The sequence below is a fragment of the Gopherus flavomarginatus genome, chromosome 15 (genome assembly GCF_025201925.1).
Source record: "Gopherus flavomarginatus isolate rGopFla2 chromosome 15, rGopFla2.mat.asm, whole genome shotgun sequence".
NCBI classification, from domain to species: domain Eukaryota; kingdom Metazoa; phylum Chordata; order Testudines; family Testudinidae; genus Gopherus; species Gopherus flavomarginatus.
Genome location: NC_066631.1, coordinates 10,843,290 through 10,857,895, shown reverse-complemented (window position 1 = coordinate 10,857,895; position 14,606 = coordinate 10,843,290). Strand labels below are relative to the sequence as shown.

Here is a 14,606-nt window from a genome sequence, read left to right as displayed (position 1 = left end):
TAATTTAAGTAGTTAGCACAGGGGTAGGCACAGGGTTGCTGAAGGCGGCACGCGACTTGATTTTCAGTGGCACTCACACTGCCCGGGTCCTGGCCACCAGTCCGGGGGGCTCTGCATTTTAATTTAATGTTTAAGAAGCTTCATTTTAAATTTTAAAAACCTTATTTACTTTACATACAACAATAGTTTAGTTATATATTAAAGACTTATGGAAAGAGACTTTCTAAAAACGTTAAAATGTATTACTGGCATGCAAAACCTTAAATTAGAGTGAATAAATGAAGACTCAGCCCACCACTTCTGAAAAGTTGCCAGTCGCTGAGTTAGCACATATCTATCAGTATTTAGTTATGATACTCTGAGTGCCTTTCCCAGATCTGAAGAAGAGCTCTGTGTAGCTCGAAAGCTGCTCTCTCTCTTCCTCCCTCCTTCCCCCCCCAACAGAAGTTGGTCTTGTAAAAGATACTCCCTTGCCCACCTTGTGTCTTGAGTATTGGTGAAACAGTTTCCCTAGCTCCCTGCTGCTGACTTGCTCTGTATCCCCTGTTCTTAGACAGTCAGTCTGAGACTTGTTGCTCTGACAGAATTCACAAGCTGCCAAGTTGATGAGGGTTTATAGGGAGTATCTGTTTCTTTTTCACAGCTTCTTAGGCTTTATGTGGTAGACTTTAGCACAAATTTGGTGCTACACAAATAATCTGATTTCTCCTTGTTCATATACTTTGCTCATTTGATGGTAGAGGACCTAACCATCACTACTTGCAAATACCTTAGTCACATTATTTTCCCTTCAGAAGCCCCTCAGTGTCTCTGTCGTAGATATTTTGAAGGTGCCTATCCTCTTGCTACTGAATTGCCTAGCTAAGGTCACTATCCCAGCATCTGCCAGCTAGCTATTTTGTGTATGGATTAGTTTGAAATAATCCCTAGGAGTGTTAAATTCTGGAATGGATAAAGCAAATTCCTACTGTGTGTCAGATGTAATGATTCAAGGTCTTTTTCTCACTGGTGTAGGAATAGTGCAGCTGGCATTGGAGTGGATTTCCTTCCTGCCCAGCTAACTTGCTAGCACTGGATTTTCTCTGTCTGTTAGCTTTTGGGGTTACATTTGAACAAATTAGAGTGGCAAGATGTTATTTTTTTTCTCCCCCTTCCTAGAATGGCCCTGAGTTACTGCCTCGCACAGATATGCTGCTGTTGCTGACCAGGGTGATTGGAACAGGTTCTCCACGGTTACAGGTGAGCTGTCCACTTGGTCTAGCACTATAGACCCAGCCTAAGCTGCATCAGCAGCGGAACCTAAGAAATATATCCATCAATTCTAAATCTCTGAGGCAGGTTGTTCACATATGTTCATGTACCACCAGTTTTTTTGTATGGTGCCAGTATCTGAGGATAACAAACCTTCGTTCTTCCTCTGTTGGACCAACTAGTTCTTTCCCCATTTTCCCCTGAGTTTGTCCCTTTTTATTTCTTCTCTAAGGCCTTGTGTGGTGGTCCTTGTCCCTCCAGCAAAGAAGTGTAGAAGTGGCTCCCTTCAGAGTCCAGCTACACTGCTCATTCTGTATTGACCAGGATGCTGATGGGAAGGAGAGGCAGAAAGGCCTTTCCCAGCTAGAAAACAAATCACCAAGTCTCTTCCTGGCTGCATGTTGCACTGCCACTGGACTGGCTGTTAGATTTTCTCCTTTGTTACAATGTAGTCATATCCACCTATATTTTATTTATAAGTGCAATGGAACAGAAGGCTAGCAATATGATCTCTAATGCTTTGTAATCGTATTTCAGGTTCTGGCTTCCAATACACTGACAGCTCTGTGCGCCAGCAGCAGTGGAGAGGATGGCTGTGCCTATGCAGAACAGGAGGAGATTGATGTGTTACTCCAGGCCCTGCAGTCTCCATGCATGAATGTTCGAGATGCAGCTCTCAGGGTAGGTGTGAAACGTTTGTTCTGACTTCCCACTTAAACTCGGGGCTCTCTAAGTCCTTTGTGCAGGGTACCAACCTCCTGACTGGGATAGTTCGCATCATTTGTTAAGCAGGTCTCTGGGCTAAGCTCTGTAGGAGAAGACAGTGACTACTAAATGTTCCAACTATGGACAGTCGCAATGTTCTTAACTGCATTAAAGGGTCTGCACTGGGTTTGTGGTTCAAATAGCCGTTTTGTCGTATCTCTGTCTCCTTCCCCATACAGCTGTGTAACACTTGAACATTCTGATTGCCCTTAATAATTATAGGAGGAGCTGGTAGCTCTGCCAATAGTAAAGGTTGCCTGATGCTTCACATTGCAAGACTTTATTTCTGGTTGCTTATAACTTTGCCAAACTTTGAAATCTCCCTTGTCTGCCTGAGACCGAATGTTTTTAGAAAGTTTCAGCAAAAATGAGTCAGACATTTCTGAGAATGGGATAAGGGGACAAGAATTTGTTTTGTCCAAGTTAAAAATTCTTACTACTGACTTGCTGAGAAGCTCAAGCACCTCCGTGCTTTGGAGCAAGGACTCGAAATTTGACAGTAAGGGGGTCCCTCTAGTATCAGGGATGTCTCTCTTACTGTTCCCATTTAAAAAAAACCAATAAAACCTGTCCAAATTTTGACCAAGTTCTAAGCCTTGAAAAAAACTGTTTGCACATGCTCAGTAGAGACTAGTTAGCATTTTGGCAGCTAGTTTTCTGAAGAGTTTGTTTGCACGGGGCATGCTGCATCTCTGGGCTGCAGGAGCTGAGCAGCCTTTCCCTGCTATTGCTGCTCATCACTGTGCACCAGACACAGGAACTGAGAGCAGAGAGACTTTTGTGCTCTCATGTTCTCTCTGCTGGCATCTGGGCAGCACGGATGAGGCTTCCTGACTCAAATGCAGAAAGGACAAGAGCTGGACTGGGTGTGGGGTGCAAAGGGTACAGAAGGAGTAGATTAGGGCGAAGAGCATGAGGAGTGGGGAGAGGCCTGGGTCTGGGAACTGGTGCAAAGAATGGGTGGATACTGGGATTCGTCAGTCAAGGAGTCAGGCTCTGGGAGAAGAGACGGCTGAGATTAGACGACAGCGGGAAATTTGGAATGAGGAGCCAGGATTGGGGGGAAGACTGGGATTTGGAGGGAAAAGGAGACTTGGACTGGGATGAGGGAGGGGCAGAAAGAGTCAGGGTCAGTCTTGAGGATGAAAAGGGCAAAAGGGTCTGTAGTCACTAGAGCAAGGGTTCTGAAACTTGGTTGCATTGCGATCCCTTTGTGGCAACAAAAATTTCTGCATGACTCCAGGAGGGAGGACTGAAGCTTGAACGCGGCTGGGCGGCCAAAGCCGAAGTCCAAAGGCTTCAGCTTCAGGCTGGGGGCCTGTAACCTGAGACCCACCACCCAGGGCTGAAACCCTCGGGCCCCAGCAAGTCTAATGCCAGCCCTGGCAACCCCATTAAAATGGGGTCACAACCCACTTTGGGGTCCCGACCCTCGTTTGAGAACTGCTGCACGAGAGAGAACTCCTCTCCAGAACTTGAAATGTAACTGAGTATTCCTGAGTTTTTGATATTTCTTTGTTGTCAACAAGTATCTGTGAAACTCACTGGCAAAGTGCATGTCTCTGGTTGCACACACAGTCTTAATTCTGACACTTCTGAACTTTGGAGTGCTTGACTTTGCAATCCTAACATTGTTTTAATGAAGCTTTTTGGTGTAGTTTATGTTATGCTGGTGTTTCGTTATCCAGCTCGAGAAGCACAGGTGTTCTGAAGGAAGAAACAGTCTGGTTGCCTTGGTGCTTTAATTCCCCTTGAATCCTGACATGGACTTACTTTGAAAAATAAATTTTCCTCCTAGCATAGTATAAGAGTTGTCCCCAACCCTGGAGTCTTGTCCAGTGCTAGACACCTACTAGAACTCTCCTTCTTGGTGCTCTATTGTGGAAAAGCAAGTTTCAGGCAAGCGACTTCCTCCGAGTGTTCAAAGCATTACTCGGATAATTCTTTCCCCTTTTATGGTAATTCTCACCATGGCAACAATTGCTAATGACTGTATATTGTCCTGTTCAATGTAGGTGTGATTTCTGTCTTTTATTGGGCTCCTGATCTAGGCAATTACCTAGGCCTGGACTTCTAAGCAGCTGAGCACTGTTGCTTGGCTGCTGTACCTAATTACATTGGTTTTATGTTCTCCTATCCCCTCCTCCTTAGTCCTCAGTCACTATTTTACTGGTGATTATTGAGCAACTGGATGGCAATATAGCTTCCCTGTTAAATTACAAAATGTGTTCTTCAGAAAGGTGAATGCAACACTTCTTTTATGTGAGTGCTGAAATGGTTCTTTAATCAAGTATTAGTCTCTTTGCATGACTGTGAGATGGCACACACAGTAAAATTGAAATAGTTTCCCCCCCGCCAGCCCCTTTGCCTATCTATAACCGTATCTCTGGCACTCATTTTGTGCAATTTGCAGCAGCTTTTGGCAAAACGGAAGAAGTGTCAAGACATTCTTCAGTAGAAAGTTAATTTAATCAATTCATAGTTTTCCTTTACATGTAAGATTTCCTGTATTATGATTTAAGGTCATCTCTGCTAAGGATGGCTATAGAGACCAGACATTTGCACTGAATGTCCTGTCGTTTCATTCAGGGACTAATGGAGCTGCAGATGGTGCTACCAACACCTGACAGTGATGAAAAGAATGGATTGAATCTGCTGCGCCGGCTCTGGGTGGTAAAGTTTGACGTGGAAGATGAGATTAGAAAACTGGCAGAGAGGTGAGAACTGTCCTCTATTTAATGGATTGTAACAGTGATGCTTATTTGCCTTCCCACATGGGTCTTACACAGAGGATTTGTGTAGGTCTTGCCCCCCAGAAGGATGGAACTTTAGATCTATCTGGTTTAGGAGGATCTCTAGTTGTCTGAAGAATGATCAATCACCTCTTTGTGTTACTTGCAGGCTGTGGGAATCTATGGGTCTGGAGTTGCAGCCTGATCTCTGTTCCCTGCTGATCAAAGATATTATCTACTACGAGGAAGCAGTGCGTCAAGCTGGTGCTGAGGCTCTTTCCAAAGCTATAGAGCAGTATCGAAACCAAGCAGCTGAAGTCATGAGTAAACTTATGGAGATTTACCAGGAGAAGCTCTATGTAAGTAGCTGCTGTTGTGTGGAGTTACAGGCACAAACCACACATGCTGAGTGTTATGTCCTTTTCTTACTCAATCTGTGCACTTAGCACATTCTTCTGTTGGCACTCTCATATTTTTTGTTGAATGTGGCATTGCAGATGTGAGAGGCATCATGGCTCTAAATTCTGTAGGCTGAAGAGAGGAAACGAGACCAAGCTGCTAATAAACTTCTGCTATTAGCTTTGTTTTTTTCCCTTGATACTTTGTGTGTGTGTGTGTGTGTGTGTGTGTGTGTCCTTGGAAATGGATGTTGATTAAATGTATCCATTTCCCCGCTCACAGAGGCCACCTCCAGTTTTGGATGCTCTGGGACGGGTGATATCTGAGTCTCCACCTGACCAGTGGGAAGCAAGGTACTGTCACTCTTCAAATCCTGCTCTTTACTTCTAGTGCTTCTTAAATGAGATGCTTCAGGATTTTGCTCATGTTATTGTAGGTGAGAGGGCAGTGTATGGTCCAGGGAAGTGTCTGAAGAGTAAACTGCGTTCGTACCAACTGGTAATTTTGTGGTCTTCCCTATTATGGGACACTTGTCCCTCTCAGAGCACATTGTGCAGACCAGTGGTCCCCAACCTTTTTATGACCAGTAGCACATTCATTCAGAAGAGCGTGGCGGGCGCCAACAATTTTTCAAGGCTTATTTTGTATTTGTACATTAAATAATACAAAAAAAAATATTTAATATTACATAATATATGAATCCAGAGAAAAGCCGGAGAAAGCCGCGAGGACAGAGAACACTGGTGCCCACAGCCCTGGAGTACTCTGTCCCCAGTAGGTGCGGGGCCCCAGATTCTCTTCTCTGCTGGGCGCTAGGTGGGCCCTGCACCTGCCGGGGACCAAGAACACCAGCGCCTGCAGCCCCAGAGTTCTCTGTCCCTGGCAGGTGTAGGGCTGTAGCTTCTCTCCTCTGCTGGGAACTAGGCAGGCCCCGCACCTGCCAGGAACAGAGAACACTGCGCCCATAGCCTGAGTTCTCTGTCCCCGGCAGGTCCCCTGCTGGGCAGTAGGTGGGCGCACATAAATGCCCCGGAGGGCATCACGTTGGGGGCCACTGGTGCAGACCAATACAGCTTTGCATATTCTTCTGGAACATTTCCAGATCCATCAGACCATAGGTGGCATGTGGATTGCTGGCTGGGGGAGGCTAGCCCCCCGCTCTGCCCCTTCCAGCTGAGGTCCAGCCGCAGCCCAGAGCCTCCCACCCCTGCCACTGACCCCTGGCTCAGGCTAGCGGCCCCAGCCCCAGGGCGCCAGCCTGAGCTGGGGCCGCTGCACAGAGGAACTGGGAAGATCAGGGAGTAGGAGGGGGCCTGGGGGCGGGACATGGGCAAAGCCAAACCTGGCTGTTTGGGAAGGCACAGCCTTCCTCAGCCTGTGATACCTGCCGCCCATGCATCAAGCTGTTGGTCTTCACAAACTTATCCCTGTCAGTCTCATAAGAACAGAATCTTTTCCAGTCAAAATGGCTCGTTTGTGGTTTATGTCAACAGATTCTCTGTTCCATACTCAATCATATGTGTCAAGAATAGCACTACTAGCCTCAGTGAACTGGACAAATTCCAACTTGGATAATTGCATTCTGCCTACTTAAATGCTTTCTGTGGTTTTAATTGGACAGCGTATTGGTCACTGCTTCCTTTAAACAAATCTGTTCTTCAGTGCTTATATGCACTGTTATATGGCTACTGCGTGTCAGTGGTAGATGAAGTGATCCTTGTGTTTGGGTTTGTGTAAAGCGCTTGAGATCCTTCAGATGAAAGTTGCTGTATGAATGCCAGATTATTATTCCTTTGGGAACTTGCAGCAGAGAGCTGAAAGTGAAATGGTGGTTGCTGCTCTGGGATCATCACTTTGGGAAAATTGGCACAGCTGCTGAACTGTCTGAAATGTTACGGTTCCATGATGTTCTCTCTGTTAACCGTTGGAATTGGAGGCGTGATAGCTGCAAAAAACAAGTGCTTAGGAAAGTCACCAGTCTGAATCATGGAAGCCCAGTTCATACATAATACTTCTTTTTTTATACAGATGTGGCATAGCCTTGGCCTTGAACAAACTCTCTCAGTACCTGGATAGTTCTCAGGTGAAGCCCCTTTTTCAGTTCTTTGTACCTGATGCCCTTAATGACCGGAATACTGAGGTCCGGAAGTGCATGCTAGATGCAGCACTTTCTACACTCAATACCCATGGCAAGGTAAGCTCAAATTCTCCTTTCCTTAAAGATGGGAATAAACATGAGTGGGACTTGGATACTGTGTTGAAGCCTCTAGATTAGGTAAAGCCATTGGTACAAAACTGTTGAAAACCTTCATCTAATAAGAATTCCTTTCTCAAACACTTTAAAATACATTACAGTAGTGACCAATACAGACTAACAGCTTAAGATTCTCCTCTCACTTACACTATGGTAAATCAGGAGTAATTTAGTTGAAGTGACTGGAATTGAAATGGTGTAAAACTGGTGCAATAAAAGCAGAATTGGACTATACTGTTAAACAAAGGTAAGTAATAGTAACTGCTGTGAAGATGTAGCAGTGAGCACCATCAGAGGCTGCCTGTGTCTGACAAGATGTCACGTGTATAACTTTAATCTCATGATGCCATCATCTGAGAACTGTATATATAACAGCCTATATATGTAATGTAGGAGGCCTTGCATACAAACCTTAGACCCTTTGGCATTTTAAAAGTGAATCAATATAAAAACGCGAAAATTAAAGAAAATGCATGTTTAGTATAGTAAAAATATACGGTATTTCACATGTAGCTGGTGTATGGCTCTATCAAGAAAAGATGAGTTGTCAAACCCAAAGCACTGCGCCCTGGATGGATTTTGGAGGGGAGAGTTGGAACTCTGTCATCCAGGCTTCATGCAGTCTCTTTGTAATCACTCCGTTCCTGTAGTCAAGAAGAACTTGAGTATTGTCACCACTAGCTAGTGCTCCTAGTCGCCAGATGAGCAATATGAGGTGCACTTTCCTCTTTCGCTCCCAGCTCCTATTAATTCAGGGAACAAGAGAATGGGTGCTGAAATCCAAAGCAGCTCTCCCACATGGTAATGCCCACCATTTGCATCAGATCACTGGGCTGGCAGCTTTGTGTATCTGTTATTTTTTTTGTTAATATTTAAGAACTAACTGTTAATATTTAAGAACTAATATTTAAGAACTAACCAACAGGTACCTCCTTTCAGAAGTTCTGAGGAGCCAAGCAGAAGCAGGTTAATTCTCTAATACTTTCAGAGATTTCATCACTTTCACAGGAAATAGCCATAGCCTGTAGGATACCACATGGTCCTAAATGCTGCAGTGTATGAGACTATCTCTGTATGGAAAATGAACTGTAAATTGAGACTCTCATAATTGCATAGTTTTAGCCTCTGATAAGGATAACAAGGTCTCACTGAGCAGAGAAAACCTTGCTCTGAGAGTGGACTTTAGTAGCAGGTGACATTTTCTACATTTTGTTTTTCAGGACAATGTTAACTCGCTCTTGCCGGTGTTTGAAGAATTCCTGAAAAATGCTCCAAATGATGCCAACTACGATGCCGTCAGACAGAGCGTGGTCATTCTGATGGGCTCCCTGGCAAAACATCTAGACAAGAGTGACCCTAAAGTGAAACCAATTGTTGCCAAACTGATAGCAGCCCTTTCTACTCCATCCCAACAGGTACCTCCTTTCAGAAGTTCTGAGGAGCCAAGCAGAAGCAGGTTAATTCTCTAATACTTTCAGAGATTTCATCACTTGCTGTCATCCCTGTGCTTGGAAATATGTGTTCCAGGCATAGCAGGAGTAGTGAGTTACAGAGCAGTGGCATTAGAGTGTTATAAAGGGAATGTGTATTCTCTAAGCCAGCAGCTTTCAGCCTGCGCTCCACGGATCCCTGAGGGTCTGCAGACTATGTCTGAGATTTCCAAAGAGGCCCACACCTCCATTGAGATGTTTTAGGGATCCAAAAATGAGAAAAGGTTGAAAACCATGGGTCTAAGCAGTTACACTCTGAAGTCAAACATTGGTTCAGATTCAGTAACATGAGAAGGCAGAAACCTGTCGTGGGGGACACGTACCAGTGGATCAGCAAGGTGAGTGGTGGGGCAGGTTATAGTGTTAATGACATACACCTTGTTTTTCTATAGGTCCAGGAGTCTGTTGCAAGCTGTTTACCACCTCTTGTGCCTGCTATTAAAGACGATGCAGGAGGAATGATACAGAAGCTAATGCAGCTGCTTTTAGAATCCGATAAGTATGCTGAGCGCAAAGGTGCAGCGTATGGACTGGCAGGCTTGGTGAAAGGCCTTGGCATCCTCTCTCTCAAACAGCAGAAGATGATGACCACGCTGACTGATGCCATTCAGGATAAGAAGAACTTCCGCCGGCGAGAAGGTGAGTGGCAGACCCTCTCCTTTCCATCTTTTTGAAGTTTTCTGTGTTTGATCTGCTGACACTTGTACCAGACATACTGATACCTGTACTTCCTCCATTTACTTGGGACTGACTGACTTGCATAGGAAATCCTGTATCTGGTTACTCTTTTCCTGTCAATTGATACTGTTAAAGTGGAGAATGTGGGTCTCCTGAAAGCTTGATTTCTCTTGTACAGTATATTTTAAAACAAACAAAAAAATCCACCTCACAATGGAGTAGAGGAAGGGGTGTTAGTCTCTGGAATGTGTCCTCGCTTTCATCTCAGATAAGGGTGCTGCTAGGGAGGCTCTTTCTTCACTCAGGGCAGTAAGGATAGGAGTGTAAGCTGGTTCAGAGGTGGCAATGGGTTTTTAAAACCTCTTCGTTGCATTTGCTGCTGTATGTTTTCCATCCTTATTTCTGTTTCCTTCACTCTGATCCTAACTTTCACTGGGACTCAGAAGGCTACCAAGCTTCATTTTTAATGCTATCAGCCTCTGCACCGTCTTTGGGGAGCCAAAAGTCCCTGACACAATACTTCCCTCTGGTTTAAGGAGGGAGAATGAGATGCCCAGGAGGTTTCTGGATCTGAGTTTCCCACAAAAAATTACCTCTTAGCTCCTCAGGCAAATCTGTTCTTCACTTCTGACCCCATCTAGAGTGGTGTATTATTTCCTGATTATCCTGTCTTTTTCTAGGGGCTCTGTTTGCCTTTGAGATGCTCTGCACCATGCTTGGGAAGCTCTTTGAGCCCTATGTGGTTCATGTGTTACCCCATTTGCTGCTTTGTTTTGGAGATGGAAACCAGTATGTGCGAGAGGTGAGTAAAAGGTTTCTGAGAACGAGGAATGTGAGAGGTGGTAGCAAAAACTATTCTTATTCTGAATAACTATTTAAATTAAAAAAAAAACCGAACCCTTGTACAAACCACAGGCTAGTAGAACTTGATTTCATTGATAACCAATAGCATCGTATTCCACTGGGCATTAACTCTAGGTTGGGGCTGTCTTTTAACTAGCTATACTGTTGGACATCCACACTGTTTTACCCCAGGGCCATATTCCCACTGGCTCTTTAAAGAAGCGGGAGAAACCAGCAGTGAGGCAGATTATAAATGTCCTCTTTCCTCCTCCGAGGCTGCGGACGACTGTGCCAAGGCAGTGATGAGCAACCTCAGCGCTCATGGCGTGAAGCTGGTGCTACCATCACTTCTGGCGGCACTTGAGGAGGAGTCTTGGAGAACCAAAGCTGGTACGGATTGGGTTTGACTCTCCTATAGTTCAGAGGAGCTTGGAGTTCACTGAAACGCCACTTGTCTGGTTTATTCTTTCATCCCAGTGAACGCTGTGAGATCTTGTTCTCTTGGTTCTGCTACAGTGGAGCACGTAGCTTTTGAAATGAATGCTTCATTTATCATCTGTCTCAGAACATATTTAAGCAGCATTTTCTTGTGACTGGATTCTAAGAAACATTCTCTTTGCAGCTATAGAGGTAGCTGAAGAGCAGGAATCTTGCCCCGCCGACCCTTTTTAAAACTTCCCATTATTTAAAAACCTCAGCAATGTGTAAGAAGAACAGGAGTACTTGTGGCACCTTAGAGACTAACAAATTTATTTCAGCATATGCATCCGAAGAAGTGAGCTGTAGCTCACGAAAGCTCATGCTGAAATAAATTTGTTAGTCTCTAAGGTGCCACAAGTACTCCTGTTCTTTTGCGGATACAGACCAACACGGCTGCTACTCTGAAATCAGCAATGTGTGCGTTTTCTGGACTATTGCTCTGTGCAAGGCTGAGTTTGAGTTGAACACTGCCATTGCCAGTCTCTTCCGTTGCATTAATTTTCTCTTACTCTGTGTTTAGGGTCCGTGGAGTTGCTGGGGGCTATGGCATACTGTGCCCCAAAACAGCTCTCTTCCTGCCTGCCAAATATTGTGCCAAAGCTCACTGAAGTGCTCACAGACTCCCATGTAAAAGTGCAAAAGGCAGGACAGCAGGCTCTTAGGCAAATTGGCTCTGTTATCAGGAATCCGGAGATCCTGGGTAAGAACCCTGTGCCTGTTTGTGTGTGTGTGTATCTGTTGTTTGACTGCTCGATGCATCCTGATATGAGACCCTGGTTCATAACCATGTCCTAGAGCAGGACCCTTTTAGTTTATGTTCACATTGAATCATATAAACTTGAAACAAAATCCACTTTTAGAAGGGTATAACCTGAAAACTGCAACACAAATGTCTGTTTTTATGCTTTCTAAATGTTCTCTGAACCTTCTCAGCTAATGTCAATAGGGCTTCCTTTGCCATTTCTCACTTTATCATTCTTTAGAAGGATTAGCACTTCTTTGGGTAGGCGCGAGGACACCAGCTGTGGCTGAAGCTGTCTCACTTGTCTGTTCCATGTACAAATATAGCATTTTTCTCTCCCATTTTGAAATATGTAGCAATTGCTCCAGTACTGTTGGATGCACTCACTGACCCATCCAGGAAGACCCAGGAGTGCCTGCAGACCCTGCTGGATACCAAGTTTGTCCATTTCATTGATGCGCCGTCTCTGGCCCTCATTATGCCCATTGTTCAGAGAGCCTTTCAAGATCGTTCCACAGACACCAGGAAAATGGCTGCCCAGATCATTGGAAACATGTACTCCCTGACTGATCAGAAGGTATAGTGCTGGGGAGATCTTCGCTTACTGTGGAGAGGCGAAATAGAGTAACAGAACAAGAGACATGGAATATTTTATGGATATCTGGGTTTTTGTTCTTGGTAAGGGTAATAAGAGAACTCTGAGCAGTTCCACTAACTAAACATGGATGTTATGTGAGCAAGTGACTTCTGCAAAGATAATGAAAATCCTAGCATAGTTGAGACCATCAGCTTAAAAACTTTCTCCTTTGATTTACTGTATAACTCTGGTGACATATACATTCCCCAAACAAGTCTTGTAGAAGAATAGGTAAATATCAGTGCTCTAAGAGAGATGCCTCCATAAATCCACTACTTCTGAATGAACAGAGATTTTCAGTGTTGTTTCACAGAAGGAAAAGTTAAAATAATGTAGAGTGAAGATCGATGTTTGATTCCTTGATTGCTAGTTACTCTCTAAAATTAAACCTTGCGTTGAGGGGAAGAGGGCTGGATTTAATTTAGGAAACAAAAATTTAATTTATGAATCAGCATGAAAGGGTTTTGAATGACCTGCCTACTGTGATAGTGCTCTGAAGGGACCACATGAGAAAACTGAGTCAATTTGTGTATCATCAGTGCTGTGGAGGCAGTGTGTTAAGCTCACAGGGTACAACTGTATCTAACTGTTACCAGACAAAGATGAGATTTTGATGGCTCAATTTTCTTTTTGAACCCAGCACTTAAACACTGGGCTTTTTGTTTCAGGATCTGTCTCCTTACCTACCCAGTGTGACCCCTGGACTAAAAACCTCTCTATTGGACCCCGTGCCTGAGGTAAGTCTTGGTAGAACTACAGTTCTACTCAAGTGTGAAGAGTCTTTCTGCCTGATAAATTAGGATTAATCCTAATCTTTCCATGAACTAGTTTGTGGTTAGAATAGTGAGAGAAGCTGTGAAAAGTGATCAGGGAGGGGAATTAAGACCTCCATATCGCTCTGTCTTGATGACTTTCATTATTACTGGATATTTTGCAACTCTGCACTTTTCTCTCTTGCCGGTTAGGTGCGTACAGTATCTGCGAAGGCATTAGGAGCCATGGTGAAGGGCATGGGGGAGTCGTGCTTTGAGGATTTGCTGCCATGGCTGATGGAGACGCTGACATATGAGCAGAGTTCAGTGGATCGATCTGGTGCAGCGCAAGGTAAGTATAACAGGAGCTGAACAATGGTGTTGGGAGTTCCTTAGCTTGGACAAAATAGTAGTTTGCGTGTGTCGTCATTGTGTGTATACCAGTTCTGAAATCAAGTGTTGTTTTTCAGGTCTGGCTGAAGTCATGGCAGGGTTGGGGGTAGAAAAGCTGGAGAAACTTATGCCAGAAATTGTAGCGACAGCCAGCAAAGTGGACATCGCACCCCATGTCCGGGATGGTTATATCATGATGTTCAACTACCTGCCCATCACCTTTGGAGACAAGTTCACCCCCTATGTTGGGCCAATCATACCATGCATCCTTAAGGTAGGAAACAGATGGCAGGAAATTCATGTCATAGGAAAGGAAAGTTCTCAGGTATTTCTAAATGCCTAATAAAGTAATTGATATTTGCATGGCATTTTCCATAGCGGATTCTATTCCTTGCTCTTTCAAGGTCCTTGGTAGCATTGTTTGCTGGGTTTTACATGTGGCTCTTAGTAAATCCTTGACTTTGGAGATTGTGGGAAACGGGAAGAGGTCTCCACTGGGCATTCACTGCTCTGTAACGCATTCTTTTAATGGATGAAGGGGAGGAATGCACCGTCTCACTGTGTGGAAATCAAGTGCCATCTGTTTGGTGTTTTCCTCCACTTTGAAAACCACACTTTATTGTGATTTGTTTCTTGGTCAAGGCTCTGGCAGATGAGAATGAATTTGTGCGAGACACTGCCCTTCGTGCTGGACAGAGAATCATCAGCATGTATGCAGAAACTGCAATTGCTCTTCTCCTGCCTCAGCTTGAGCAAGGCCTCTTTGATGACCTTTGGAGAATAAGGTAGGGAATAAGTTTTTAACCCTGCAGTAACCATCCTTCCATCAGTGGAAGATTGAGTGGGTTTAGAGCCTCTCAGTGTTGCTCTTCAAGGAAGTGTAGGAGCTGATTTGAAACAAGAGGCTCTCCCTTCTCCATGTGGACTAAGTGTGGTGTCTTTGTAGTAGTACTCTCTGACTCAGAATATGGAGTGGAATATGGAACATGCAGTTTCTTCCAGGTGATAGTGCAAAGCACTCCTACTGGATCACTTAGCCAAGTTGCAATTTTAAAATGCTTTTCCACAGCAGTTTCTCTGGTAATATTTAGCACTCACATACGCATACTGCATTTCTTTTTTCAAAGTGCTGTCTCAACAAGCATTCCCCCTCATGTGGAAACATGAAGTGGAAAGAACCCTGGTCATAG

At 44.4% G+C, this 14,606-nt stretch overlaps 1 protein-coding gene across 1 annotated transcript in view; it reads left to right on the top strand.

The window, feature by feature from the left end:
- GCN1 (GCN1 activator of EIF2AK4) overlaps nucleotides 1-14,606 on the top strand; it is a 61,100-nt gene that overhangs the window by 29,602 nt on the left and 16,892 nt on the right. Inside the window, exons 27-42 of the mRNA XM_050923567.1 lie at nucleotides 1,159-1,239; nucleotides 1,789-1,932; nucleotides 4,606-4,733; nucleotides 4,918-5,107; nucleotides 5,430-5,500; nucleotides 7,176-7,341; nucleotides 8,622-8,816; nucleotides 9,284-9,530; nucleotides 10,250-10,371; nucleotides 10,688-10,802; nucleotides 11,413-11,592; nucleotides 11,991-12,211; nucleotides 12,940-13,008; nucleotides 13,237-13,375; nucleotides 13,494-13,690; nucleotides 14,059-14,201. Coding sequence (XP_050779524.1) covers nucleotides 1,159-1,239; nucleotides 1,789-1,932; nucleotides 4,606-4,733; nucleotides 4,918-5,107; nucleotides 5,430-5,500; nucleotides 7,176-7,341; nucleotides 8,622-8,816; nucleotides 9,284-9,530; nucleotides 10,250-10,371; nucleotides 10,688-10,802; nucleotides 11,413-11,592; nucleotides 11,991-12,211; nucleotides 12,940-13,008; nucleotides 13,237-13,375; nucleotides 13,494-13,690; nucleotides 14,059-14,201 — 2,408 coding nt within the window. The remainder of the gene's footprint in view (nucleotides 1-1,158; nucleotides 1,240-1,788; nucleotides 1,933-4,605; nucleotides 4,734-4,917; nucleotides 5,108-5,429; nucleotides 5,501-7,175; nucleotides 7,342-8,621; nucleotides 8,817-9,283; nucleotides 9,531-10,249; nucleotides 10,372-10,687; nucleotides 10,803-11,412; nucleotides 11,593-11,990; nucleotides 12,212-12,939; nucleotides 13,009-13,236; nucleotides 13,376-13,493; nucleotides 13,691-14,058; nucleotides 14,202-14,606) is intronic.